The sequence below is a fragment of the Suillus discolor genome (assembly GCF_016758755.1).
Source record: "Suillus discolor strain FC423 chromosome Unknown F5147scaffold_27, whole genome shotgun sequence".
NCBI lineage: Eukaryota > Fungi > Basidiomycota > Agaricomycetes > Boletales > Suillaceae > Suillus > Suillus discolor.
The window spans coordinates 375,935-399,850 of record NW_024541274.1 but is presented as its reverse complement, the minus strand read 5'-3'; the positions used below and the strand labels follow the sequence as shown (position 1 = coordinate 399,850).

The 23,916-nt window shown below is 47.5% G+C and overlaps 10 protein-coding genes across 10 annotated transcripts; 7 read left to right on the top strand and 3 right to left on the bottom strand.

Annotated features, from left to right (window-relative positions):
- Nucleotides 1-1,211: 1,211 nt before the first annotated feature.
- F5147DRAFT_695184 (triose-phosphate transporter family-domain-containing protein) lies at nucleotides 1,212-3,331 on the bottom strand. The gene is made up of 4 exons (XM_041437359.1): nucleotides 2,247-3,331; nucleotides 2,067-2,194; nucleotides 1,628-2,019; nucleotides 1,212-1,575 (listed from the first exon to the last, which is right to left on the bottom strand). The coding sequence occupies exons 1-4, from the start codon at nucleotides 3,189-3,191 to the stop codon at nucleotides 1,418-1,420; spliced, it is 1,623 nt and encodes a 540-aa protein (XP_041292931.1). The 5' UTR covers nucleotides 3,192-3,331; the 3' UTR covers nucleotides 1,212-1,417.
- Nucleotides 3,332-4,088: 757 nt separating this feature from the next.
- Nucleotides 4,089-5,999, top strand: F5147DRAFT_799887 (uncharacterized protein; the record flags this gene model as incomplete). Its single annotated transcript, XM_041443245.1, has 3 exons — nucleotides 4,089-4,466; nucleotides 4,527-4,658; nucleotides 4,715-5,999. 3 exons carry the CDS (start codon nucleotides 4,089-4,091, stop codon nucleotides 5,849-5,851), a joined length of 1,647 nt encoding a protein of 548 aa, XP_041292930.1. The 3' UTR covers nucleotides 5,852-5,999.
- Nucleotides 6,000-7,523: 1,524 nt separating this feature from the next.
- F5147DRAFT_635935 (uncharacterized protein) lies at nucleotides 7,524-10,423 on the top strand (the record flags this gene model as incomplete). The annotated part of the gene is made up of 10 exons (XM_041432903.1): nucleotides 7,524-7,630; nucleotides 7,695-8,104; nucleotides 8,154-8,384; nucleotides 8,436-8,627; nucleotides 8,677-8,805; nucleotides 8,832-9,118; nucleotides 9,173-9,329; nucleotides 9,382-9,547; nucleotides 9,605-9,628; nucleotides 9,678-10,423. The coding sequence occupies exons 2-10, from the start codon at nucleotides 7,913-7,915 to the stop codon at nucleotides 10,421-10,423; spliced, it is 2,124 nt and encodes a 707-aa protein (XP_041292929.1). The 5' UTR covers nucleotides 7,524-7,630; nucleotides 7,695-7,912.
- A 235-nt stretch (nucleotides 10,424-10,658) lies between these two features.
- F5147DRAFT_172570 (AAA domain-containing protein) lies at nucleotides 10,659-14,084 on the bottom strand. Its single transcript, XM_041428388.1, has 16 exons — nucleotides 13,802-14,084; nucleotides 13,672-13,737; nucleotides 13,491-13,620; nucleotides 13,320-13,435; nucleotides 13,210-13,264; nucleotides 12,970-13,156; nucleotides 12,644-12,918; nucleotides 12,454-12,590; nucleotides 12,349-12,400; nucleotides 12,196-12,294; nucleotides 11,693-12,150; nucleotides 11,309-11,635; nucleotides 11,110-11,248; nucleotides 11,025-11,064; nucleotides 10,944-10,972; nucleotides 10,659-10,892 (listed from the first exon to the last, which is right to left on the bottom strand). Exons 1-16 carry the CDS (start codon nucleotides 13,990-13,992, stop codon nucleotides 10,779-10,781), a joined length of 2,415 nt encoding a protein of 804 aa, XP_041292928.1. The 5' UTR covers nucleotides 13,993-14,084; the 3' UTR covers nucleotides 10,659-10,778.
- Nucleotides 14,085-14,653: 569 nt separating this feature from the next.
- F5147DRAFT_533074 (uncharacterized protein) lies at nucleotides 14,654-14,860 on the top strand (the record flags this gene model as incomplete). Its single annotated transcript, XM_041430112.1, has 1 exon — nucleotides 14,654-14,860. A coding segment is annotated over one exon (207 nt), but the record flags the coding sequence as incomplete, so codon positions are not given.
- Nucleotides 14,861-15,012: 152 nt separating this feature from the next.
- On the bottom strand, nucleotides 15,013-16,193 carry F5147DRAFT_695167 (uncharacterized protein). The gene is made up of 3 exons (XM_041437358.1): nucleotides 15,712-16,193; nucleotides 15,240-15,662; nucleotides 15,013-15,184 (listed from the first exon to the last, which is right to left on the bottom strand). Exons 1-2 carry the CDS (start codon nucleotides 16,141-16,143, stop codon nucleotides 15,261-15,263), a joined length of 834 nt encoding a protein of 277 aa, XP_041292926.1. The 5' UTR covers nucleotides 16,144-16,193; the 3' UTR covers nucleotides 15,013-15,184; nucleotides 15,240-15,260.
- A 1,260-nt stretch (nucleotides 16,194-17,453) lies between these two features.
- F5147DRAFT_695160 (uncharacterized protein) lies at nucleotides 17,454-18,822 on the top strand. The gene is made up of 2 exons (XM_041437357.1): nucleotides 17,454-17,839; nucleotides 17,896-18,822. The coding sequence occupies exons 1-2, from the start codon at nucleotides 17,572-17,574 to the stop codon at nucleotides 18,744-18,746; spliced, it is 1,119 nt and encodes a 372-aa protein (XP_041292925.1). The 5' UTR covers nucleotides 17,454-17,571; the 3' UTR covers nucleotides 18,747-18,822.
- Nucleotides 18,823-19,615: 793 nt separating this feature from the next.
- On the top strand, nucleotides 19,616-20,742 carry F5147DRAFT_652835 (cytochrome b-c1 complex subunit 8; the record flags this gene model as incomplete). The annotated part of the gene is made up of 6 exons (XM_041433683.1): nucleotides 19,616-19,630; nucleotides 20,071-20,179; nucleotides 20,233-20,243; nucleotides 20,300-20,354; nucleotides 20,490-20,603; nucleotides 20,654-20,742. 6 exons carry the CDS (start codon nucleotides 19,616-19,618, stop codon nucleotides 20,740-20,742), a joined length of 393 nt encoding a protein of 130 aa, XP_041292924.1.
- A 1,179-nt stretch (nucleotides 20,743-21,921) lies between these two features.
- F5147DRAFT_612683 (uncharacterized protein) lies at nucleotides 21,922-23,565 on the top strand. Its single transcript, XM_041432469.1, has 8 exons — nucleotides 21,922-22,022; nucleotides 22,073-22,091; nucleotides 22,151-22,250; nucleotides 22,314-22,737; nucleotides 22,851-22,871; nucleotides 22,919-23,010; nucleotides 23,061-23,115; nucleotides 23,168-23,565. Exons 1-8 carry the CDS (start codon nucleotides 21,971-21,973, stop codon nucleotides 23,191-23,193), a joined length of 789 nt encoding a protein of 262 aa, XP_041292923.1. The 5' UTR covers nucleotides 21,922-21,970; the 3' UTR covers nucleotides 23,194-23,565.
- On the top strand, nucleotides 23,265-23,565 carry F5147DRAFT_695146 (uncharacterized protein; the record flags this gene model as incomplete). The annotated part of the gene is made up of 1 exon (XM_041437356.1): nucleotides 23,265-23,565. A coding segment is annotated over exon 1 (233 nt), but the record flags the coding sequence as incomplete, so codon positions are not given.
- Nucleotides 23,566-23,916: the final 351 nt, after the last annotated feature.

Genomic DNA, 23,916 nt, shown 5'->3' with positions numbered 1-23,916 from the left:
TTTGAACACTAAATTTCCAAGTTTTTGAGTCTCCATCCTCAAATTGTGCATTCTATCAGCTTCCTATAAATTCGAGGACCTTGTTGGACAGCCTCTTTATGATACCTCCATGTCCGTCCTGCAGGCTCGAGTCATGAACTGAACAATAATGAAGTAAACAGATATTCGGACCAGGGTTAGGGTTGCACCCCGTTACCACACATAGTTCTTCCAACAGAATTCCGACTTCAGGATTACATAAAGGTTCACAGCTGAAAATCGGTTATCGTTCATCGACTGGTTTGGAGTCTGGGGTCGACCTGGGTCGACCTTCGATTGAGCAGTTGCCCCCAAGTAGTATTAGCGATGCATAAGTGAACTGCACCTATGATATGTGCACCATGCACTGTGATCGTATTAGGGTCATTTCCGACATCGTAGGTTCGGGTCACAAAGTCCAGCTAAAGCTAGCACGTCCTTGGCACCTTGTGGCACGCTCACGTGCACAGTGGGGCGAGTGTTTGATCATTTTCCATCATAGAACCCTTATGTAAATGATCTCATCCATCAGATGGCGTTATTTTTAGCCACCTAAGTCGTTACCAATGCTCGAGCCTGTATAGTCAGGTGGGAATAGTCAAATGTAGGACTCGAACAACGTGCCATTCAGCATATAAAAATAATAATCTGATGTGACTCATCTTCTATACAAGATAAGAGAATCAGATAGTACGAGTAATCAATCGTACATCATCGACCTGCGGGCCGCCCGATTACAGCAATCTGATAACTACATAAAACACGGATCAAGAAAATTTCGAGCACGTGGATATGCTTCTAGTGCTGTTGATATGCACACCTTCGAAAGACTAACTTCGTGCAAGGGTACTGATACGGCATACGGTCAAAAAAAACATCCCGACGCATATAAGGTGCTTTTGGAGTTATGACCAGAATGAAGACCAACAGAAGACTTACAAAGCTGTATGATGTCATGGTTTCCATCGCAATATCCTGGGCAGACTTGGTATTAAAAGAGACTGACATTGCATGAATCACGGATATGAGGGTTCTGGCGCAAGTGCACTACTTAGTGTGATTCTAGCTATGCTCCTTCTGTTAACGCCGACGCAGGAAGTCGGCTTGTGTGATCAGCTGAACGGTTAATAAAGATCATGTCCAACTTTGACGTTTCGATGAGTGCGGACCTGACCACACGTCCTGCCAAAAGATTAAATCAATTCAACTTCCATTTGAATGTTGACACATGTGTCCGCCAGACGTGATATATCTCTATGTTACAGATAGGGTATGAGTGCCAAAAAGATGGGACGTGTACATGCACATACAATGTGCATGTCGAAAAACGAAGGGGCTACAGTAAATTGCAATCACTAAGAATGAGCTGTCCTAGCATAATCATCACCTCAATCATCATCTACTTTCTCCATCTTCCTCTCTTTTCTTGATAGTCAATGGCTGCGTACCACACTCCACCAGCGATCGTAAGAAGTATCCCAAGCGCGTTTGTCGGCGTTATTGTAAGCTTGAATAGAACAACCGCACAAAATATGGAGAGTACTTGTTTGACATTGGCTATAGGCTCATCAGTAGTTGCGCTATGGTGTGTGCAACAGTGGTCACTCACCAGCAACAGTCATACTCAGAGGGCCTGCTGCCCTATTTGCCGTAAAACTCACAATATTCAGACCAAACGCAATGAAGCCGTTAAGTCCAAGGAGCGCCGCGTTTCCAGGCGTCATCTCGTACAAACTCCATGTATGCACGCGGGATAATTCTCCCGTAAGGTATGCGAGGAAAACGCACTGGATGAACGCAAGCGGCGCCATCCGCGTCAACAGATCTAGCGGATGCAGTTGTAACCGCGGGGGAATCACAAAATTTACCCGTGGTTGCGGAGAAATCGGTGACGGGGTCGACTGTAGGATAGAAGTGTAGATGGTTTTCATGGCAGCAAGTACTGTTCCCAGTAGGGTCAACAGGAGTCCGCTCGTTGTGTACGAATAGTCTCCATACGTCCTATATGAAAATTAGAAGGAGACGTTCTGAGGCGAGAAACGACTCACGCAAAACAAACGCCGGCCATGACAGGGACCAGTGATATCATCTTGTGATTACTACTCCGGGTACCAAAAAAGAAGATGGAGATAATAATTATGAAAATCGGCGTGGTTGCACGGACTACTTGATGAAACTATGGTACTCATCATCAGCTCCTATCTTACGCGAAGTATGCCGTCACTCACTGGAACGGTGACCAGATGCAGGGATACGTTGCTGACGGCGATGTTAATAGTGTACAGTACACTAAATGCCACAAGCGCCAAGTTGTCTGCGGTGGTGAGCTCAGCGGGCACGAATGTACCATTTTTCAGCAATACGAGCCCTCCGATAGTCCCGCAGAAAGCGTGCAGCGCAGTGAGGGTGTATGGAAAAGGAAAGTGGATGAGGACACCTTTGTTGTACAAGGTAAGTCCGAGGTTGAAGCAAAAGTAAAGAATGAGCCAAAATGCGAGGGAGCGACGTGTAGATTGGGAAGACGATGAGTTTGTTCCAAGGAGTGGGGTATGTTTTTCCGAAGGGTTATCGAGGACGGGTATACGGGTATGAGATGAGACGGCAGGTGGGGGCAGCAGGCTTTGCATGTCGAGGAGTGACGATGGTGACAGAAGTCGACTGTTGCTGCGCGAAAAACGTTGGCGAGATATAAGAGAGCTGTGACGGTTGTGTGGTTTGTGGTCCCTTGAAGCTGATATACCTGCCAACGAGAATTGCAGGGTGTGCCTATATGTGCCCCACACGTCTTCTTTGCTTCCCGAAAGGGATTGCATAGATGACGTTCGAATAGAAGGAGATTGAGGTATGAAACCGGCGCCCTTATGTTGGTACATGCGACCGGACCCTTTTTTCGGAAGATGAGGATTCAAACCTGGGGTTGACAGTGAATCTGGGATCTGTCGAGATGGGATGGCAAGTGACTCATGTCGCCGGTGTAAACGTTCTATAGACAAAGTTGTTGATCTGACAGCGATGGCAGAGTCGCCACGGGCACGCCCCTGCACAATCGTTGGGGAAGCTTGTGTCAGTAGACGGTGTGAACCAGCTTTGTCCAAGCTAGAGATGGGATATTGACTCGATATGGTACTCAAATGTTTATCCTCGTCGACTCTCACGAATTCGAACAAGGACATGCCAGGATGTGAAAACAGATAGTGGAAGTCTCTCTGAGAGAAAGCGTCGCTGAGTGTCGAGATTTGCGTAAAGCTATAACCCTAGGCTATTATTATTTAGGCGCCCAACACGTAACTCACCACAACCAGCACGGGTTGCCCCGAAATCGTGAAGTCATGGAATCGTAACTCACTCTTCACAACGAATATTTCAGTTTCTCACGATTCCAGTCGGCTGAAGATTCAAGTGCTCTCTCACTTGGAGAGTCGGCAAGGAAGGCAACAACACGCCTATCAAGAAAATAATCAAAGTTCTATTGAAAATGAAAGCTAACATTAGACTAGTCCTACTATAAGGGCTTAAGGACCAGAAGCACGTAATAATACTGCGGAGTCCGGTGTCCGCATACATTCGGGTTTAGGTTAACATGGTTTGATTGGCTATCTAAGGTATTTATAAGTCAGGCATGCAAAACATATGACGTGTGACGCGTGACGGCTCGCAGCTGCTAAATGTTCCTGATAGCACTTTGATCGGTCATAGAGAGGAGATTCTCTCGTGTTGAGTTAAACGTCGCGGTCACAAGGAGGTCCAGCTCTGAGTCTACAGGTGTCAGTTGGAAAAAGACCTGGTACGCATAAGGCATATTTGCTCGGCTCCTCGTAGCAACCTTACATGATTATTTTACATTAAAATATTGGCCAGACGACGAAGGAAAATAAACTGAGGAATAATCCCAACTGTCTCTCTTCCCACGATCACGTGTGAGTTGGAATTTCAAGCAACATTTCCTTCACAAGGACTTAGCTAAGCATCATTCCCTTTCGTGCGAGCGCGGAGGCCATCAGGTATCTTGTCTTTCCCGGACTGTCGTGCTTTAACGCAGTTGCCCAGGGTTGCCTTTGACATATCTAACTATGCCGGAACACAGTGGTTTAACTCAGGGTATCAAGCGATCTACATCAGAGGCAGACCCTGCTCAGTCAGCGCCTTCAAACTCCAAAAGACTCAGACTCGATCAGTCACTGGAAACGAGTACGAGACGGGACACAAAGAAACGTAAGAAGAGGAGAAAGAAAGAATCAGTGGTTGTCAAAATGGATCATCATCATATGCAAGACAGTTCGACGTCTCAGCCTCAGCGGCCGCCAGTGTCAGCTCGCAATGAAGTCATTCGATTTACGTCTGCGCCACCGTCAGGAAGCAAGAGCAGGGTCCCATCAGAGTCAGACCCTCTTAGTCACGAGAACGATACCGAAAATAAAATTGAAAGGAAATTACAATCAGCTACTCTGGTATGTCTAAAGAATTGTTTGGTTCAATTCATTTAGTTCCCTCATAATGTTATCGCACAGAAAGGAAACAATTCAGCTGAAACCGCTAATCTTAGTGATACGAAACAGTCTTCAAATTCGCAAAACCCCTCAGATGCTGTACCTGAAGACCGGATCTCGCAACTGACAAAGGAATTGGCAGAAAAGGGCGAGGTGCGCACTTCATTATAGCAGTCAATATTTAATCCAATTTTTTCTTATCATATCAGCTTCTGGCTGCGCATCAAAGTGTTCTCAACAACATTTGCCAAGCTCTGACGTGTCAGATATGCCTCGACGTGATGTACAAGCCTTATGCACTCGCCCCATGCGGTCACGTGGCTTGCTATGACTGCCTTGTTCAATGGTTTAACGCTCCGCCTGCTGATAATAGACCTGTCGCACCAGCCATTGTACGGAAAAAGACATGCCCACATTGCCGAGCAGTCGTGCGAGATCGTCCCGCAGAAATATGGACTATCAAGAATCTAGCGCACCTCATAGGGAAGAGCGGCCTTGCCAACGTGCCTCCACATTCCGAGGCGCAAGCTAACGTTGATCGGCCTGCGGATGCAGATCCTTGGGATGGCATCTTCAGGAAATCGGTCCACGGTTTCCTTCCCTGGTTACTTGCAGAAGATGCAGATGCCGAACCTCGTCGCGGAGAAGACGTCGGTATGCTTGATATGGAGGACGGAGGGATATACCGATGTCTGGACTGCATGCATGAGATTTGGGATGGCTTGTGTACCTCATGCGGTAGGCGGTATCCTGGCCACGAAGGAAGGGAGGATTGGCCAGACTATGAACTCGGTTTGGACTTTGGCCCAGGAGTGGAAGAGTTTGACCCTGATGATGATCCAGGCTGGATGGGTCTCGAAGAAGGCGAGGGGGATGACGAAGATGATGGTTTAGCGATTGGTGATTGGTATCCAGGTTTGCCGGTGTTCAGTTGGGGCGTTGGCTTTGACGAAGAGGATGATGACGAAGATGATGAAGACGACGAAGGAGATGATGAGGCCTATGAGAGCGATTTCATCGATGACGAGCACGACACTGGAATTCCTCCAGGCCCGATACGACGGCTGCCGCATATACGTGAGCTTTCCGATGACAGCGATAATGAAGACAGCCGTTCGCGCATAGATGCTGATCTCCTCTCCGAGGACGACGAGGAAGACCAACCATCACTTGCCAGTAGACTGGGCCGAACAGCACCCATTGTAGTTTCCTCCGACGAAGATGAAGATGAAGACGAGCCTGACAGCATTTTTGCTCTGCGTCCCTCACGTTCGAGACGCGGACGCCTTGTTGAGTCTGATGATGAGGTTGATGTCCTGTGTTCATCGGACGGCAGTAGCCAGTGACTCGTAAGCATTAATAATATCTTCCCTACATAGAAGGCATCTTCGTTTGATCGTCCTGGTATGTGATTTTCTAGTGAGACGCAAACGATCGCCAGCAATTTTTTCTTGGTGCATATTCTGACCTGTTATCTCCGCACATCTCGCTTGAAGAGCGGCAGAAGAAGGACTAGTTTTTGCGAGCTCCGTTTTGGGAGTCGCAGCAGCACCTCGACCTACGGTAACAAATTTTATGGGAATATAATTGCGTTCCATCAGGTTCCGTCTCACTGTCAACTGTTTGAAAATATTTTAGGAAATCAGTGTTTCTGATGAGAAAAGGCCGCCGCAGTAAAAAAAATCACGGTTGCGAGGTAATCTAATTCTTTATTATGTTTAATCCTTACTTTATGCCATTAATATGTTGTTAGGGTCAAGCGTACGGAAGTCCCAAAACCTTGTTCCCATAGGATTCGATTTCGCTGGTGAAGACCTTTCTCCTGCGCAAAGCGAAGATTCGCTCTAAGGATTCTGATAGATAACGGATGCGATCGGACAGCCGGTCGCGTGTGCAAACACTAACACGAGGAGTCCCATGTCACCCTAATGACGAGGGATTCCCCTTTGCACCATTTTGATAAGCCACTCACTTACCTACAATTTGAGTATGTCTGTGGCTGATCACTAACACCCGTGAATTGGATCATTCATCGTCGAACTCGCACTAGTTCTCGTTGTGCAGCCGCAACTAGACTTGCAAGCAATCACATTCATTCACGATCATCAGATCGATCTAGTATGAAGGCTCGCTCGTCACTCAGCCGGAGCGCCGTTGCACAGGCTGCTGTTGCACGCGGTCACTGCAGTCTGCCGATGATCATTTAGGTTTAGGATCCGGGTTTGTTCACAACTCGTGTAGTGAGGGAGCAGTTTGATAAAGTGCATTTCGACAGAATGGATCAGTGAGTCATATGCCAGTGCATAAGCTCCAATTAATCAGACGGTAGACAGTGCTGAACGTACGAAAATTTGGCTTTGTTTGCATGAGGCGTTGCGGGCGGCACGCATCCCCATTGAATGCTAGTTCAGTAAGTACTTCCGTGTTGCACGCCATTTATGTATCTCCTTGGAAATGCTGGTTGGCAACAGTCTGTTAGTAACGACCCCCCGTACGCAAGCTTTTTGCGATCGTAGTCCAGCTTATCTTATCTTATCTAAAGCAGACCTACTCAAGTGCAACGAGAAGAGTTGACTTGGTGAGATTTGGTACGACAGAACTTGTCCAAACTAAATGTCATTCAGGGAAAGGATCAACTGTCCTACTACTACTGATTTACGTGAGGATTAAGTACAGTAGGACAGCTACTTTCAATCAATAGACCTTCCTCTTACTACGTTGGAGATTAATATTACGATACTTTGTCGATGTTTGGAGTCTCGCGAAGCAGCAAACTCCCGAGTCTCAGTATCAAGGCGGGACCCTGTTGTTTGTCCGTGAATAGAAGCGGTAAGAACTTGGTCTATGGCACACAAAAAGAATAACTTGAGGGGATAACTGATGCCATGTTGAGTAGACAGCATATTATGCATATACCAGTTTGACAAGGCTTCAAGAATTTCATTCTTTGTCCTTGTTGCGTCAGTCCGGGGTTGTGATGTGTTATACATAGTACTCGCTTCTCATCGTGATGACGGGGCCCAAGGTTCTTCAATGCCATATCTCAGTTAATGCATACTATGCGTCTAAATTCCACACGTGTTCTCGTCATCGTGCCTCCATTTTTAGCGATTCTTCCGTGCTGGGTGAGAGCTGCCTCGCGCGAACAACGTGGATCACTGATCAACTGCGCTCACGCAAACGATGTAGATGCGTGGACTTAGTGCTGTGCAAGCTGAGTTGTCTTCCATCCTTCACCCGAGCACAAACATGCGTAAGATGTATGGTCCCTTTGTGCTTCTTTCCTCACTGCAAGTACACTCATAACTAGCCTGCCATTGCCATCTGGCCATTCACTTCTCCAATCACACTAGCTATCACCACTTCTCTTCCTTATAAGGCTGGCACCCCCACACCCCTCGACTACTATGCGCACCAGAACTACCAAGGCCAGCCCTGCTTCTCCTGTTCCTCGCCCACGCTCCCAATATTCCTCCAACGCCATGCACTGGCTCTTCCGCTCAAACTTGCCCCATCGCAGAAGCTCTGCTGCATACAGCGCTGACCTTGGACGGAGGAACTTTTTTGGTATGAGCGAAGTATTTAATGTTCTTCTGAACGTGCGTCTCCGACCACAGCGCAATCCAACTCACTCATGTTTATTCGCAGCCTTCCGAGACGCTTCGCTCCCTGAGCGAGTCAAGGCGCCTTCTCGAGGAAGCCCGCAACGAAATCAACGAGACACGCGACACACACGAGCGGTCTCCGTTGCGTACAAAACACGCGTTCACACGTCTCCCGTGCTTTCTTCCGCGAGAAACCGAGATGCGTGTGATCGAACGTATCCTGGAGGGTGAGCCTTCGTTTACGGTCTTGTTTGGTGCAAGCTCGGTTGGAAAGGTCGGTTCCTCTACTTGTCAGTGCGATCGCCCATTCATCGAAAGTCTGTAGACTGCGCTCTTGCGGGAAATTCTCTCGCGAAATATTTATCATGTTCTTCACTTCGATTTACGCATACCCGGCTTTGCGGATATGACAAGCCTTTACATGAGTATGTCGCAGCAAATGGAGCGCTACTTTGACGAAATATCGAAGACGACGCCTGGATATGAGGAATTCCAGAAGGAAGGACTGGAATTCAAGGTTCGTTCACTAATTGCGTTGAAGAATGGTATTCCTGATGTGATTACAGCACGACAGGTTGAACGTTGAACGAAGGCTTAACGAATCTCCTGTTGGAAGCTCTGGTTCGCAAGTCAGGACGAGCGATATTGCGAGACTCATGGAGCTCTTCCAGGCGCGTATTTCTACTTGCCAATGCGTATTCCACTGACTTTCTTGATTCAGAGTTCGCTTCTCAAGTACAGCGAGTTTGAGCCATCAGAACAACCACCAGAACATGGAAAACGTAAGAAGGACTCCGATATGTCCTCAGATCGGACAAAACTCAATAGCTCATCACCTTCGCCCTCTCATAAATCCCGGTGGTTCAAACGCAAAGGCAAGAAGCCATGCGATGGGCAGCAGAACCAGGAAGTGTCCTCGTCGATGGCCAACTCCAACGCTCGCGAAAAGTCGCACGAGAAGGCTATCAAGCGGATTCCGGTAGTGTTCTTCGACGAAGCACATAAACTGTGGGTACACCTACCTGAAGGTATATATCAGGCGCTGATGTGTCACCGTTGCAGCCCTGCGCTGATTCAGTCATCTGACGCGATGAAATGCCTCCTAGACTCAATGCTGGTGCTCACGAAGCAAGACAGATTATGTCATGTAATCCATGCTACCAGCGACCCTTTTTATCAAGCATGGCTACGACAGTTAAACGTAATGCAACACTGTAAAGTACGTCTTGACGCCTTACGTGGTTTTCAGCAGTTGATTATTATGGATGTAGATTATCACCATCGGAGATTGCTCGAAGGCAGATACGCGCGCCTTCTTTATCGAGAAGATTCTGCCTCGCGTTCCAGAGAACTTGCGTGCAGGCTTGTCGTTCGACTCAACGTATGATGCATTTGGTGGCAAATTAGCGCACTGGCATGATTATGTCAATGATTATGGTATGTTATTATCATTGTCTTATCTCTTCAAGTGGAATACTGACAGATATTTCACAGTCAATGCAGGTGGAAACTTTGAAAGTATGCATACATCGCTATAACACTGGCAGCCATTAACATCGTAACACAGTCAAGCAAAGCTCCCATTTCCTTCAGGCACACGCGGTCCTCAACCTTCACATCATCCATTCCTCACAAGCCACCACATTGACCAGCAGCGGCCAAGATCCCACAACACCCAGCACACCTGCCGCCCGCCCGCGCTCCTCGGGGCCTGATGCCCTGCATGCCAACCTCGGGCCCGCTGGTTTCAAATCATACCCTCCTGTTCGAAACTCTCTCCGGGACCCCGGGAGCGTCAGCGAGGAATATTCTGCTGACTTCAGCGCCATGCAACTGCTCAAGGTTATGAGCAAATTGAGTCAGGTGGGGACGAACCACTTGCCATATTTTTTGCTTTGTCGAGAGCTTGGTGTGCGCGCGGTGGATGGGATGATTAAGGGGCGCGTGCTGAATCTGCATTGGACAGACCCAGTGACGCACGAAGGAGAACCACCAGCCCGCTCGGAACCAATGATTCCTATCACCGTTATCCCACCGGTGGGTATCATACCCAGCCCAATCAATGTCGGGAGTGGCAGCACACTTGGTGCGTCCTCAGAAGACGGCGATATGGTTATGGTGAATCCCATCAATATGTCTACGCGAGAGCTAGGGCAGATTGACGAGGAAGACGAGCATGACGAAGTGATTGGCCCCAAACTGGTGCCCCTGACGCCGATCATGCGCTATGCGATGCGAGAAGTTGTGCTAGAGTATGAAGATGTACGGACATTGTCTGATTACGCTTCTTTTACCGATGTCGAGGAGTACTAAGTGGCCAACTGGCTTCCATGTGGTGTACTCTTCTTAACACAAGTGTCCATTAAGTTATTCATCCATCATCTCCCTCATTTTACATGACATTGCCTTTATTTTCTGATTGTTGTACTGTACGGCATGTTGTTTGCTTCGCGTGTTTTGCATTAGTTTGTACAGGCCCACACGTAATGATCATCTCGCTGGTGAGATCTTGAGAAGCTGAGGCTTCTTGAGAGTTGTATCATACGACAAACCCATTCGTTCTGCAAGGCGATTCATCGTATATTCGCGTTGTACCACCCATATTGATAATTGCAATCACAGGGTTAGATTGTGATCACCCACAGCTGATCAGGGGCCAGATCCACGATTAAATGGAATCAAATTCCGCAAACCTCACATCCGCATGTGCCTCAAGCCAAGCAAGCCATTTCTTCAAATACGGGCTGCCATGCTTCACAGTCGACGAATCACCCACGATACACTGCAAGTCCTGATTAGTCAACACCATGAGGACAAACAATTTCCATTTTACCAAGTGTCTCTTGGCTCGAGTCATGGCGACTGTCGGATGACTTAATGAGGATGATGTCCCCGCGGAAATGATTTTACACACCATTCATACGTCTCTTCTCTTTCAGAAACCCAACTTCGCGCTGGAAACGTTCAGTGGAAAGCGCGGTAGAGAGGACAAATCACACCTTGTCATTACTGCGCACCAAGCTGATAATGACAGCATCTTTCTCTCGCCCCTGCATCCCATCGACTGTCCCAATCTCAAGCTCAAGACCATACACTGGCCTAAGCAAGGAAGTGAGAAGAGTAACTTGGGCTTGGTATCTGATTCACAATGATAAGTTAGGCTTGCATATCTCAGCTCGGAAAAACTCGGTTCCATACGGGGTGATCAGGGCAATTTGTGATGGCAGCAATCCAGCTCCCACCAGCCTTTCGACCCATTTTGACACTACGGCTGCTTCGTTCTCGTTGCAGCGGCTGCCTTCGTCATTATCTCCGTCTACTCGCTCGAAGTATTCGCAACCCGTAGTGTCATAAAACACGACTGGCGTTCCTAGTATTTCTTTGATGGTGTCCTCGTCTTTGGAGGCAGTAAAGGCGCTGACGGTGGGTAGGTCCTTGAGGAGATGAGATCTGACAGATTGATGGGACACGAGCTTTGACGCGTAAAGTGTTTTGGAAGGAAACTGGCAGATCTGCGAGTGCATGCTAGAGATGTGCATTGTGGGCTGCTCAAGTACAACTTGAATATGACTTGTGTCTTACCGGTATTGAACATTGAGCAGGCGTTTTATATCTGGACCATACATCCTCTCGAGTCGGTCAAAGAGCGTTGTTTCTAATGTACGAGGTGGTCGCAAGCCAGTTCGTTTCTTTGCCTCCTTTCGAGTTTTTGTTTCAGGCTTTGGATTCGGCTGGGATCCTCCTTCGGACACTTCGACTGTTGTGTCTTGTGCCATGATTTCATCTCCTTTCACCGATTCCGCTTCGGAATCCGTATCACTGGGACTCGTGCCCTCGTCTTCTTTAGGCAGCTCAGGCTTTGGTGCCATCGACTCTTGCGACTTCTTCTCATCATTCACAGTACTTGCGCTCTTTTTTGGTGTCGCAGTCCCCGGTGTATTCTTCTTATGTTTGTCGATAGAGAGAATCGTAGGTGGCAATTGCATCGGGTCGCCCGCCAGTATGAGCTTTTTCGCCTTGAATATCGGAATCCAGCACACCTGCAGGTATATCAATGGCTGTCATCTGGAACAGAATCAGCTTACCGCTTCGAGCGCTTGTGTTGCTTCGTCAATAATGACTACATCAAACTTATGGTCACGGAGCTGCCTGCTACCAGCGGAATGACATGTAGCAAGGACGACCTGCAGTTAATCAATGATCGTCCCGGTGATTCATGATAGTGTTACAAGTCATACCTGAGACTCTCCGAGGACAGTCTTGACAACTCCGCCTTCGCGCTGCCTGTATCTGGACTAGTAGTGAGTACGCACGCCGAGTCTGAGCAAGGTGTCTGTGCCTACTCCTTCCTAAGAGCCTTTACCTCCTCCCACATCTTCTTGCGTTCCGAACCTCTCGGTTTCTTGGAGCCTTTCCCCTTCCCAGCAAGCACATCGAGCGTTGATTCAATCTCAGTTTTGACGTCCCTTGCAAGTGCGGCCTAACTCAAAGTCTCAGCACCAGCCACCTTATCAGATGCTAGAGTAGAATCACTTGATCGCTCTTGTTGGCCTTCACTTCTAGCGTTGCTTCTAAGACGCCCTGATTAGCCATTACGCGCGCGGGATGGCCTATGCGAGTAGCTGTCAAGAGCGTTCTCTTGCCCCTCTCAGGAGGTGGTATGGCAAGAAGACGCTCTAGGATATTATCGACAGATAGGTTGGAAGCGCCACACACAAGGATGCGCTTCTGTTTCTCATTGATGCTATTCTCCGAAGGAGAGGTGAGTTGTCGTATAATTTCGATCAAGGTATGTGTTTTCCCTGTCCCTATTATTATCATCAGATAATTATATTCAGTAGGAGGACAGGTAGCTTTACCAGGTGGACCATGGATACAAGCGACTTCCTGGGATTCAAGGGAGAATTTGACAGCTTGTTGCTGGCTCGGATTGAGAGATTCGTCAAAGAACTTAAGTTCCGCAATAGGAATCTTTTCAGAAGGTGGTGACATTCCGAGTAAAACTCGGATGAGAGGTGTTAGCTCATAGTCACCTTTGTCACTAGACTGTTTGAGCTGCTATTAGCAATCAGGAGAGCAGAGTTGTATGGTTTAGTTGCCTGTCTTGATGAAGGAATGCAGGTTTTTTCTAACTGGCTGAGCGCTTTATCCATTCTTGAATATGGTACAGTTTAATATACTCGCATGGGAAAAAGAACAGCGCGATTACCTGTCATAAGTGACGCTATTAGCCAATTTGAGTACTCGACAGCGCTCAGGAAGGTCAAGATCGTCTGATCTGGAATCTGAAGAGTCCACCGCAATGACGATGCGTGTATCTGACACCTATTTTGGAGTGTGCGAGTCAGTGACCGCCTAAATGAATTGCACAAGGTCATACTTTGTATACCACACCTTCTGCAGTATGGGGGCTTTCAGCGCCAGCAGATGGGGCCTTCTTACTTTTTGCAGATTTTTTGGCGGTAGTATTCGAGGATACATTCTCTTCGATACGAGCGAGGTCTCCCGGTCTTTCTGAGACCTGAACTACAAAAGTTTCACGTATGTGATCAATGACATACCTGAAGTTGTGAGGAGGAAATAACTGTGAAGTGTGAAACGCTGTAGGACGCTCTAGTTCGACTAATCTGCGCTTTTCCGTAAGACAGCAATCAGGAAACGGAAAGGCAAAGAAAACGAATGACGCCACACGTTTTCCCGCCTAGGCCTATGTTAATTCCAACCACACTCAGACTCCCAAGCGCAAGCCCTTTTTGTTCCAGAAGTTTAGGGCCGCAGTTTGTGAGCAGCAGAGCAGTTCGCTCGATTTCTGCGTTGCGTTCCTTTGAGAGCAGCTCACGATGGCGACCGATAAAGGCTTTGAGCTCCGCTTCTGATGCCATATCACCAAGGCCTGGGGTCGATTTGGACGTGCTGGAAGAAAATGTTATTGCCGGAAACTAGTAGTAGTCTCTGAACGTTGCTGAACGTCACATTCAAGAATGTGATCACGTGATGCATATGTGGTACTGGCAGCGCTTTCGCAAATCTCTTGTTTATATCGTCAACTTATTCATACATGGTGGAGTGGCTGTGGAGTTGACTTCTGGTCCGGTGCGCATTAATATTCCTACTGTCAACGGTTGGTATGATTCTCGACAAACATTTTGCCCCGTCTATCTGGATGGGTGCGATGTCGAACTTGGCCGTGATTGGCTCGCATAAGTTCGTAAATGTGAAGTTCAATGACTTTCGATTTCTTTGGCCTTCGGAGATGGATCTTGCGCAGTTTTCTGCTGGTCATACTTGGAATTTTCGGCCTGGAGGTACGTGTATTCGTCCAAATCATTTTCATATGGCTCCAGGCTAACTAATGATTTATAGAGAACGTGTCTTCTTCGCCTGTTATCCAAGTGGGATTATGTCTAGCTACCCAAATGGGTTCTAAAGCTCAGGAAAGTCGGACACTCGCTGAACGATGAGGGACAACGGGTCTTAAGATCCTGCATCGTATAAATCAGTCACTCGTCAGATGATGCACTCCCGAACTTGTCTCCGCACCAAATCCCAATAATCGAGGACTCCGTAGAGCTCAAATTTACCTATCCCAGCTCCAAGAGAATGTGTCGCATCACTCGAACGCAAATGCCAGTTCTTCCAGGGTTCGTGACCACTGCACATAAGTCGCAAGGACAGACACTTGAGAAAATAATAACTGATCTTGGCTCCAAATGGTGTCGAGGCGCCGAAAAGCCGTATGTAATGGTGTCCCGTAATACAACACCAATTGATTCACATTATGACTCGACAAAGCGACCGTAGCGGGCTCTGCCGCGAGCGGCCGTGCTATGCTTGTATGTTGAACAGAGAGCAGAGAGAATAATCGACGGCCGCTGTGATGCTGATAAGCAACCTCATCAAAAGTCGTACAAATGCAAGCCACCCCCGGACAAGCACTGGCATTAATTTATGACGTAGTCCAAAAAATACGAGTGAGTCAAATATTTATTGCATAATGTCGCAGAGGGGGGGGGGTCTTTGGCACATCGAGTTCGTCACCTAATTTACAACAATCGACACCCAAACAGGACGAGGCTTTTATGATCAATAATCAGTATCGCAAAGATAGACGGTATGATATTCACGTCACCTAGCAATCGGAGTTGGAGGACTACCCCTTCACAGCCTCAACGGGAGCTTCCTCGGGCATACACAACTTGCGCGCAAGGGCCTCAGTGTGATCAAGTTGTACGTCAGCAACAGCGAACGATGCAAGATCGTGACTATGTGCCCCAACACTGAAGTCCATGCTAGCTTCAAGCTCCTGCTTGTTGCGTCCAGCCAAATACCTTTGGAAGTATGAAGCATCCGCAATGCTACGACCGTATTCGTGAGCATCTTGCTCGAGAATGGATTCAAGAACCTTGATGTTTTGCAGAATTGCCTCAATCTCCCAGGCCGTTGTTAGAACACGCAAGCGCATGGATTCGCGAGTAGCTTGCTTCGCGATTACAATTTGAGTGACAACCTTATGAGACATGCCTCTCAGGCCACGCTCGAATATATCTTTGCCCTGGTATAACGATTATCACTGTGAAGTGGTGTATACATGGTTGACATACCTCTTGGACGTCAGCCAGACTCATATCAGTCTCGCTAGCATATTTCCCGACAGACCTGTGAATAAAACGGAGTTCTATTGCATTTGGGACATGGCTACGGTGCGGGTCATAGGGCTTGAACTGTCTTTTTGCACGAGTCACAAGCCGACACAGGTTGCGCATGACGTCAGAAGGAGGGCGCGGAAATGCACGAAGTTCATCTTCAAGCAGTGATGAATCATTACTGGTGTCATCAGAAGATGGTGGCAGTTGACGAGGGTACGTCGTAATGTGTTTGGACTGTGTTTCCATGCTTTGAATATCATGATGTATCCGACTGTCACGAAATGGAGAGCAGAGGTTCTGAACGGGCCTTTGGCGAGGCTCATCCGTATCACGGGTAGGACTCGGTTGTCCCACAGAACTTGGTAGAGGAGTGATACAGGTGTGCATGCTGGACTGTTGTTCGGAAACATCACTATGCCCTAGAGGAATGTTATACCAGGTGACGGAGTTGGAAAGACGTCAGGTGAAGTCAAAACGGGATTGATATTTGGTACTAGGCCGACCGGAGATCGTAAGTCGTAATGCGCTCGAGCAAGCGTTCAGTTCCACCGCTTATTCTAATGTAAGACTGAGCTCAGGTTGTTCTAGAACAGAATTGATTGTGTTAGTTTACATAACTCCACTGGGCTGAGCTAGACTCGCCAGGCTATCGGAAGCAGTCGCCATTATCCACTTAGCACTTGACTTTTCTGGTTCAACGACTCCTATTACTCTCTACGGAGGTAATGTAACGGCCTCGTTCAAGTTAAGTCACAACCATCTTCCTCCATCCAAGATCCGACTAATCGGAACTCAGAGTGTCCCAACCTCTACCGACACCTTGTGGTAGCTTCATTACTAGGCGTGGACAATACCGTGATTGTCTGAGTTAGCATCGAATTGCGTACACGGGGATCAAGCCTGAGGCCTGGGTGCCGCGCTCGTGAAACTTCAGATGCGATTTACAAGCTTCTGTTGTTCTAGCTATCCTCAACGTCGCGGTGGGATACATCAAGTTGGCGCTGAGAAACTCGGTGTTATGAGTTCCTCGCCGCTCTTGAGGAGGAAAAGCGAGCAGAGCATGTGACTACGGAGGGAAACGAATGATGCCACAACTTATCATGGCGCCATAGTGTAAGTAATTCGTTCATCCCTACAATCTGTCATTTTAAGCGACGCGGTCGCCGTGCTACACGTACCTGACCACCCTATTGGAGTTATCAAACGCACAAGTAACGAGGCTTCAACTGGCATCGAGGAGAAGCTCGGTGGTCCAGAGCGTGAATGTGATCGCGGGCAGCCAAGTAGACGAGATCGAAATCAGGTGGGGTGGGAAGGTAGCGCGGCGCGCTGCGCCAATATAGCAGGACTTTCCTCATGGTCAAGATCGAATACGCCGGGGACCACATGGAGAGCAGTAGTAAGTATTTCATTACTTTTCAAGAATATTATCTGATTTCCTCACAGATGCAGGGTGAGGGAAGGTATGAGGATGTCACCAGTAAAATTTGTATGACTAGTACGCGACCTTGTGGGAACCTCAATTGATCGGATGCGTTGCTCGTCAGAGTATTCGGGTGTGTTCCCATATATAGACCGGAACGATGGCAATTTTGATAGATCAACGCCAAAATGGGACTGTGACGAATCACTTTTTGCTGTATACATTACTCTACGGCACATATATACGAATCTACGTATCCTGTTCATTTTCAAATGGTAACTCTTGTTATCTTACTCCACGGTTACGACGTCTGGATTATAAGAATGGAACTTTTCTATACGAACCAAAACCTCACGCTATCAAATCCATCCCCCCTCTGAAGGCTCCACATAATGCGAGATCTACCCATCGAACTTGTTAGCGCTGTCGTTCAGGATGTTTCTGCGACAGTCGATCTTCTTCATTTACGCAGCTTGAACCGGTCATATAGAGAGCTGGTCACTCCCCACGCATTCAGCAAGCTTCACATCAAAAATAGTATACAGAGTGCACAAAATTGCCGCCAGATCATCGGTGCCGCAAGCCTTGCTATTCATGTTCGAGAAGTTGTCTACGATTCTCGTGACAATGAGTGCTTCCGGCTTCCACCCGACAATGTAGGCAAGTCAGTTTCCATTCGCCCACGCTCCAGAGTCTAATTAGGGCCGTATGCATAGATTCCGCGGATGCTGGCAGTGAGCTTGAAGAAGTACTAACCGATGCATTTTGCGGAATAACCGCACTTCCGAAAATTGAAAGCGTCGTGCTCAACTTTTGGCCGTCATTTCTCTGCCAGGAGTCGGGGAGAGAGGTCCGCGAGAACCCATTTTGGTTCATAAATCGGCAGCTCACCCTCCTTCACGCCATTTATCACGGTATGAAGACATCTCGTCTAACTACCTTGTCTTTCAACAACGTGATTTTGCCTTCCACTGGCTACGACTTCGTGTCGTCCCTTATAGATTCGCCCCTGTCGCATATTTCTGTGTCAGTTGTGTCCAATGCCGAAGTCAGTGCTTGGTCAGCTTCAAATAACATCAACGGTTCACTTGGAGCACTCTTACCTCCCTCCAATCCCACTCTGAAATCAATTGTGCTACGTAGCCCCCAGGGCGCCTACCACAGCCTGGCTACTCGGCTTTCTTCATTCTACTATCCATCCCTCGAATCGCTCGTGCTCGAAAATATAATTTTCGATCATACGCCCTCATTTGATGGCGTTGAGGAGTTTGTCCTTCGTCACAAGGATACCCTACAGCGACTTGAGCTGAAATCATGCGCATGCTACGTGCCGGACCCAGTAACTGATGTCAGGCAGTGGTCGACCATCTGGCAACGATGGGCTGCCGAGCTTACTAGTTTGACAGAGCTCGTCGTTAACAACGACGATCATAGATATGTCCTCTTCGACACTGATCGGGGTTATATTCCCCATAGAGAGATCAGCACCTTGGCGTACGAGGATGATTCGTCAAGTTTGCAGGTGTTCAAAGACAACATAGCGGCTGGTCAAGTTGCAGTGGTATAACCTATTTCGATGTCTGTACCATCAAGCTAGTTGATCCTTGAAATTTTGATGCATGGAGTTTCGTGATGACGACCTTTAATATTTCAGTGACTCGAACTTCACAACATGACGAGTCGGCAACCGATCAACTTAATATTTTGACCAAGTCCTGCGCTATATTTATAGCTGTCATCTAGCCAAATCAGCCCCAAGTTGACACCCGGTGTCGATCGAGGGCTTCCTACGGGAAATTAGCGAGACAAATTAGCTGGGCAAATTTACATACCCACGCCAAATTCCCTGGCAGAACATAATGATTCCAAACGTTCAATACATGCCCAATGAGCAACCTGTTCCAGCGGAAATCGATCGAAGATATCGATACCCAGACGTCACACCGCTTGTTAAGCATGTTTGAAAGGTCGTCAACCTTTACTCGCACAATACATCCATGTCCAACTGCTGTGATATCATTCTTGCCTTCTTATAACCTGTTGTTGTGCGTGATGCGCACATCAACCTCAGTGGTTTCTCACTGCTGAACATTGCTGCGGGTGCCTGCAGCAATATTATCTGCACCAACGGTAGGAAGTTCTATCCACCTCGTGCCAAATGGCTCGCTTGCAAAGATGGTACTGACAGACCCTGCTTGCATGCTCCTATTGTTGTTGTAAGAAGAAGCAGAACAAGAATCTCGAAACGGAGGTTATGCAAAATCAGTTTCACAGAAGCGAAGTCATGATTGCTAATGATGCGAGGCCGGAGGTCGCAGTGGATCAGTGAAGAGGGTCAATATAGCATGGGCAACATGGTGCATAGACGCGCAATAGACATATTATTTTCGTCGTTCACTGTCTATAAGACCATAGGTTGGAGAGAGCAGTCACAGTATGATTGACGAAACAGTAAGTAGAGCTACTGAATGGATAAATATGTATCAGCGGACGGACATAAGCTAGAAAGGACTTCGACGACATACTTTACACATGCAATCCTCACAATCATTTGTACACCCTCTGCAACTTTAACTGCTGGCGTTCTTAGCAAGATATCTTGCGTTCACAGCGACGAAATGGTATGCGACTACGGTGATCATAGCAAGGGCACCAAGATAGTTCGCCAGGTTGTACAGCGTCTGGTGGCTTATCATTTTGGAAGCAAAGGAGTGGGCGTGGCCTAGTCAATCATGGTTCAGACATTGAGGTCTACGGTTATTACATATGACACGTACTTTTGGCTTGGTAGTCGTTGTTGGTCAAAACACTTCAAAATAAAGCAGTTAACCATGTCACATATGTGTGATGTGACAAAATCTGGCGTTGATTGTTCTTGTTTGTTCCGGAAGACATCGGGTACTAAACATCCAACGCCGCACCTGCGACTCAGCCAACGTCGGTGTACTACTTCGCCCATCATGCGTCCCACTGCTACACGTCTAGATGGAATGCCCGGACGTATGTTTTTTCATTTTTGCTATGGAACAGTTGTGCTAATTTCGAGCTTACAGCTAAATCATTTGTGAGTTATCTTGCAGCCCAAACATCATACTGCTGTTTTTACTTCTTCTTCTACAGTGCCCTTGGTGGGGTGACACCAGCATACACAAACAGAGAGGAGTGGTTGTCTACAGTGCGTCATCTTTCCCACTATCCTTTTGAAGCAAGCCACTAACTTCGGGTCGTGCTTCGTATCTGTCGCGTCAATTGTCGCCGTGTTCTCACCATGATGCGGCTTCTTTCTCTCCCCTTATTTCGGCACTGGTAGCTGTCTCGCCATTCAGACAGCGCGGCTCAAAAGCTGTAATTAGAGGTTGGCTGTTCAACGGCTACAGGCGTCTTGCTGCCCAAGTTCCCTACTGGATAGTCCCCTTTGCTATCGGTGCGTGTCAACTGTTACATCCATTCATAAACCACCTCATCGGGTTACAGGATATGGAACATACACGTGGGGCAACAGTCGTTACGCTTGGCAAAACAGCAAGGCTGGACATATTGCACTTGGTGAACACCACCACTGAGGTATCATGTTAGATCCACCAGTCCCGAAATAGACTTGTTTTCTTTCCAAGGCACACATCTTCGTGATAATTAATTGGGCGCGTGTCTTAACCAGACTGTTCGTTTCCCCCCTGAGCTGGCTGAACTCTAACTCCTACACGTAACTTGATGATAGCATACCAGTAAACGATGGCTTAATATTCGATGCATGATTATCCCAAAGCCAACCTCGTCGCCCTAAGGAGCAATGACATTGGCCTAAACGGAAAGCAACCTTTACATCAAGAGGCAAAAGGCCAGGAATTTCCTGATCACATGACTATCGAAGACCCCGAAGTGATGCGAGCTGCTAAGCGCGTTCGCAGTACAGAGACGTGTTTTATTCACCGTTTCCTTGGCGGAAGATTGTGGGTGGGTTGTAGGAATGTGTGATATACTGCGTGGTGCAGGGGATAATTTTTGGCTGCAAGATTCGAGTTTCTGAGCTTCTACAGAGGTATTGACAGCACATTGGACTACCGTTCTCGTATCCGGCAGGGGCTTGGCCACGACAAAAACCGCGCGTTTTAGGCACCACCTTACTCTGGGATACACAGGAGCTCAGGTAAGCAGTGTGTCCCAGAGCCAGACTCGATTTTAATCTTCATGTCATAGCAAGCTTGTTCAGCAGCCCGAAGTCAAACTTTCTGCTTGCCCGAAACGTTCAACAGTATGTGCTATTGTACCCCGCAGAAGACATGCTCACAATGCATATCATATCAATGCATAGATCTTATAATGCATTGACTTTTTGATGATCCCACGTAATTGTATACATAACGCATGCATGGCCATATGTACATTATGGGGTAACAAATTAATAGGAAAGGTACTGCATAAATGTATTATTCTGCTTTGGCGGTATTGTTTCTTTGGAATATAGTGGTGAGCAAACAGTGTATCCATCATCTTCGAAGCACAGACCCCGTGATAAGCCCGCAGCATCCTGCGAAACATGCACTCCTCGGACTTGAGCTTGGACTCTGCTGAGGCATGGGAGAATTTCAAGGTGATGACAGAGGCATTGCAAATCATGAGGCCTTACGAGTGATGAAGTCATCCGAGTCGACATGCTGACAACGATGACGATTCCTACTAGTGCTGTGATCATGATTACGACTGATTGCGCATTGAGAGGGCTTATAAATATCGCCCAGTTCGATATTATCATTGCTCTCCTCTCTTCTCATAACTTCATCAACTCGAAAGATGTCCTTAGTCCGCCCCTTGTTCGTGGTCGCCGGTATCGGCAATGGCACCGGTAAGTCCTTCGAAGTGGGTACAAACAAGCGTGCTTGACGTCTTGCACAGGCACCGGAGCTGCAACCGCGTACATAGTACTATCTCCTTCCTCACCAACTTGTACTGATAGTGTGTGAACAAACACAGCCGTCTCTTCGCCAAATCTGGCTACAGGGTCGCTCTTATCTCTCGAGGACCAGATTACCTCAATAAACTCGCTACAGAGATCAGCCAAGCAGGCGGAGAGGTGCTGACTCCTATCCATATGTGCGCTCCTATCCAGTCGCGTTGACCAGATCCTTTGGAACAGGCTGCAGCATTCCCTCTCAATGACTACACCACCGCATCTATCAAGTCAGCATTCGTTGCCCTCAAGTCTCACTGGCCATCATCCCCTCTCCGCGTCGCAGTCTTCAACGCGGGCTACGGCGTCTGGAAGCCATTCCTTGATATCACGGAAGACGAAGTTCGTGAGTCAATCGACACTAACATTCTAGCGGCTCTTGCCTTTGCACGCGAGGCCCTTCTTGAGTTCACAAAGCTCGAGCTTGAGACCGCGAATGAGGGCGGAGTTGCTGGCAATGCTCGTAAAAGGGGCACCCTTATTTTCACCGGCGCAACGGCTTCTGTTCGAGGCAACGTCCTGACCTCTGCATTTTCTGCGAGCAAATTTGGGATAAGGGCTTTGTCGCAGAGCTTAGCTAAGGAGTTCGCCAAGAAGAATATACATGTGGGTGTCTTCTCCATCACCTTAGATTTTTTTGGACTGATGTCTTTACTTTTAGGTCGCTCATGTGAGTCCCTACCTTCTGGTGCTAAGAGTATTTATAAACGTTCAAACGCGCTGCTCAGAGTATTATTGATGGCAGTAAGCATAGTGTCAGCATCCACAAAGTATTCTCTGATGAGGAACAGCCATCATCACTGACCGCACTAAATCTCGCCACAACAACCCTTCTTGGGAGGCTGATCAGGATGTTCGACTTGATCCTGATTCTATTGCCAAGGTTGGAGTATTCTTGTGGCAATACGCACCTAATCTCATCACATCCCTCAGTCGTACTTGCACCTCGTCGAACAAGATAGTTCAGCCTGGACTTGGGAAATTGACCGTAAGCATAGTTCCGATTTGCCATTACCCCATCTTCACTCTCTTCCAAACAGTGCGTCCTGCTCACGAAAAGTGGTGAGCAACTCGACCACCAAGTTTTGGTTTGGAGTCAAAGCGCAATCTGCATTTGTAAGTCTTGCTATGTATGTAGTTATGTTGTTGATGTCTATATGCGCCTTGTTTTCATTTTTCACGTCCTGTTGTTCTTTCGCTCCTCAAAAACATCTTTCACCTGCAGTATTTTCAATCAATCGTGTGAATCTCTCGTTCGTGTTGAAGCTTTTGACTTGGTAAGCGTACGTGTCCTTGCTTTCAACTACTATCTCTGGCCCGGTGTTGCAAATCGCGATGTAGCACACTCATATTTCACTCATTTCCTTTGCACATTGATTCTAGAGGATGATTGATTCATAGCTTACTATTTGTATTTTTTATTCCACCAAAAATGGACGAGAAGTGCTTGTGGCAGTGAAACACTGCTCAGAATGTGTATTTTCCACGCCAATCCATCAGAGGGAAGCCAGCACATGCATTTAAAAAAATCAAGAATTTTACTAATGATTTTCCATGGCCTTCTAATATCACTCTAATTTTTCTGACATGATGGCTGCATGGTGTTGAGAGATACAAATGATGTACTATTGAGATGCAGGATGTGACAACAGGTGTGAGATTGTATTCGGAGTCACAAATCTTGAATAGCGCTTGTCAATTGCCCCAATGCTTGATGGTGTCAGAGAGTAAAACACCTGGCTATCCCAATTAGTAAGCCTTACTAGGCTTGGTACACATGTGCTGTGCC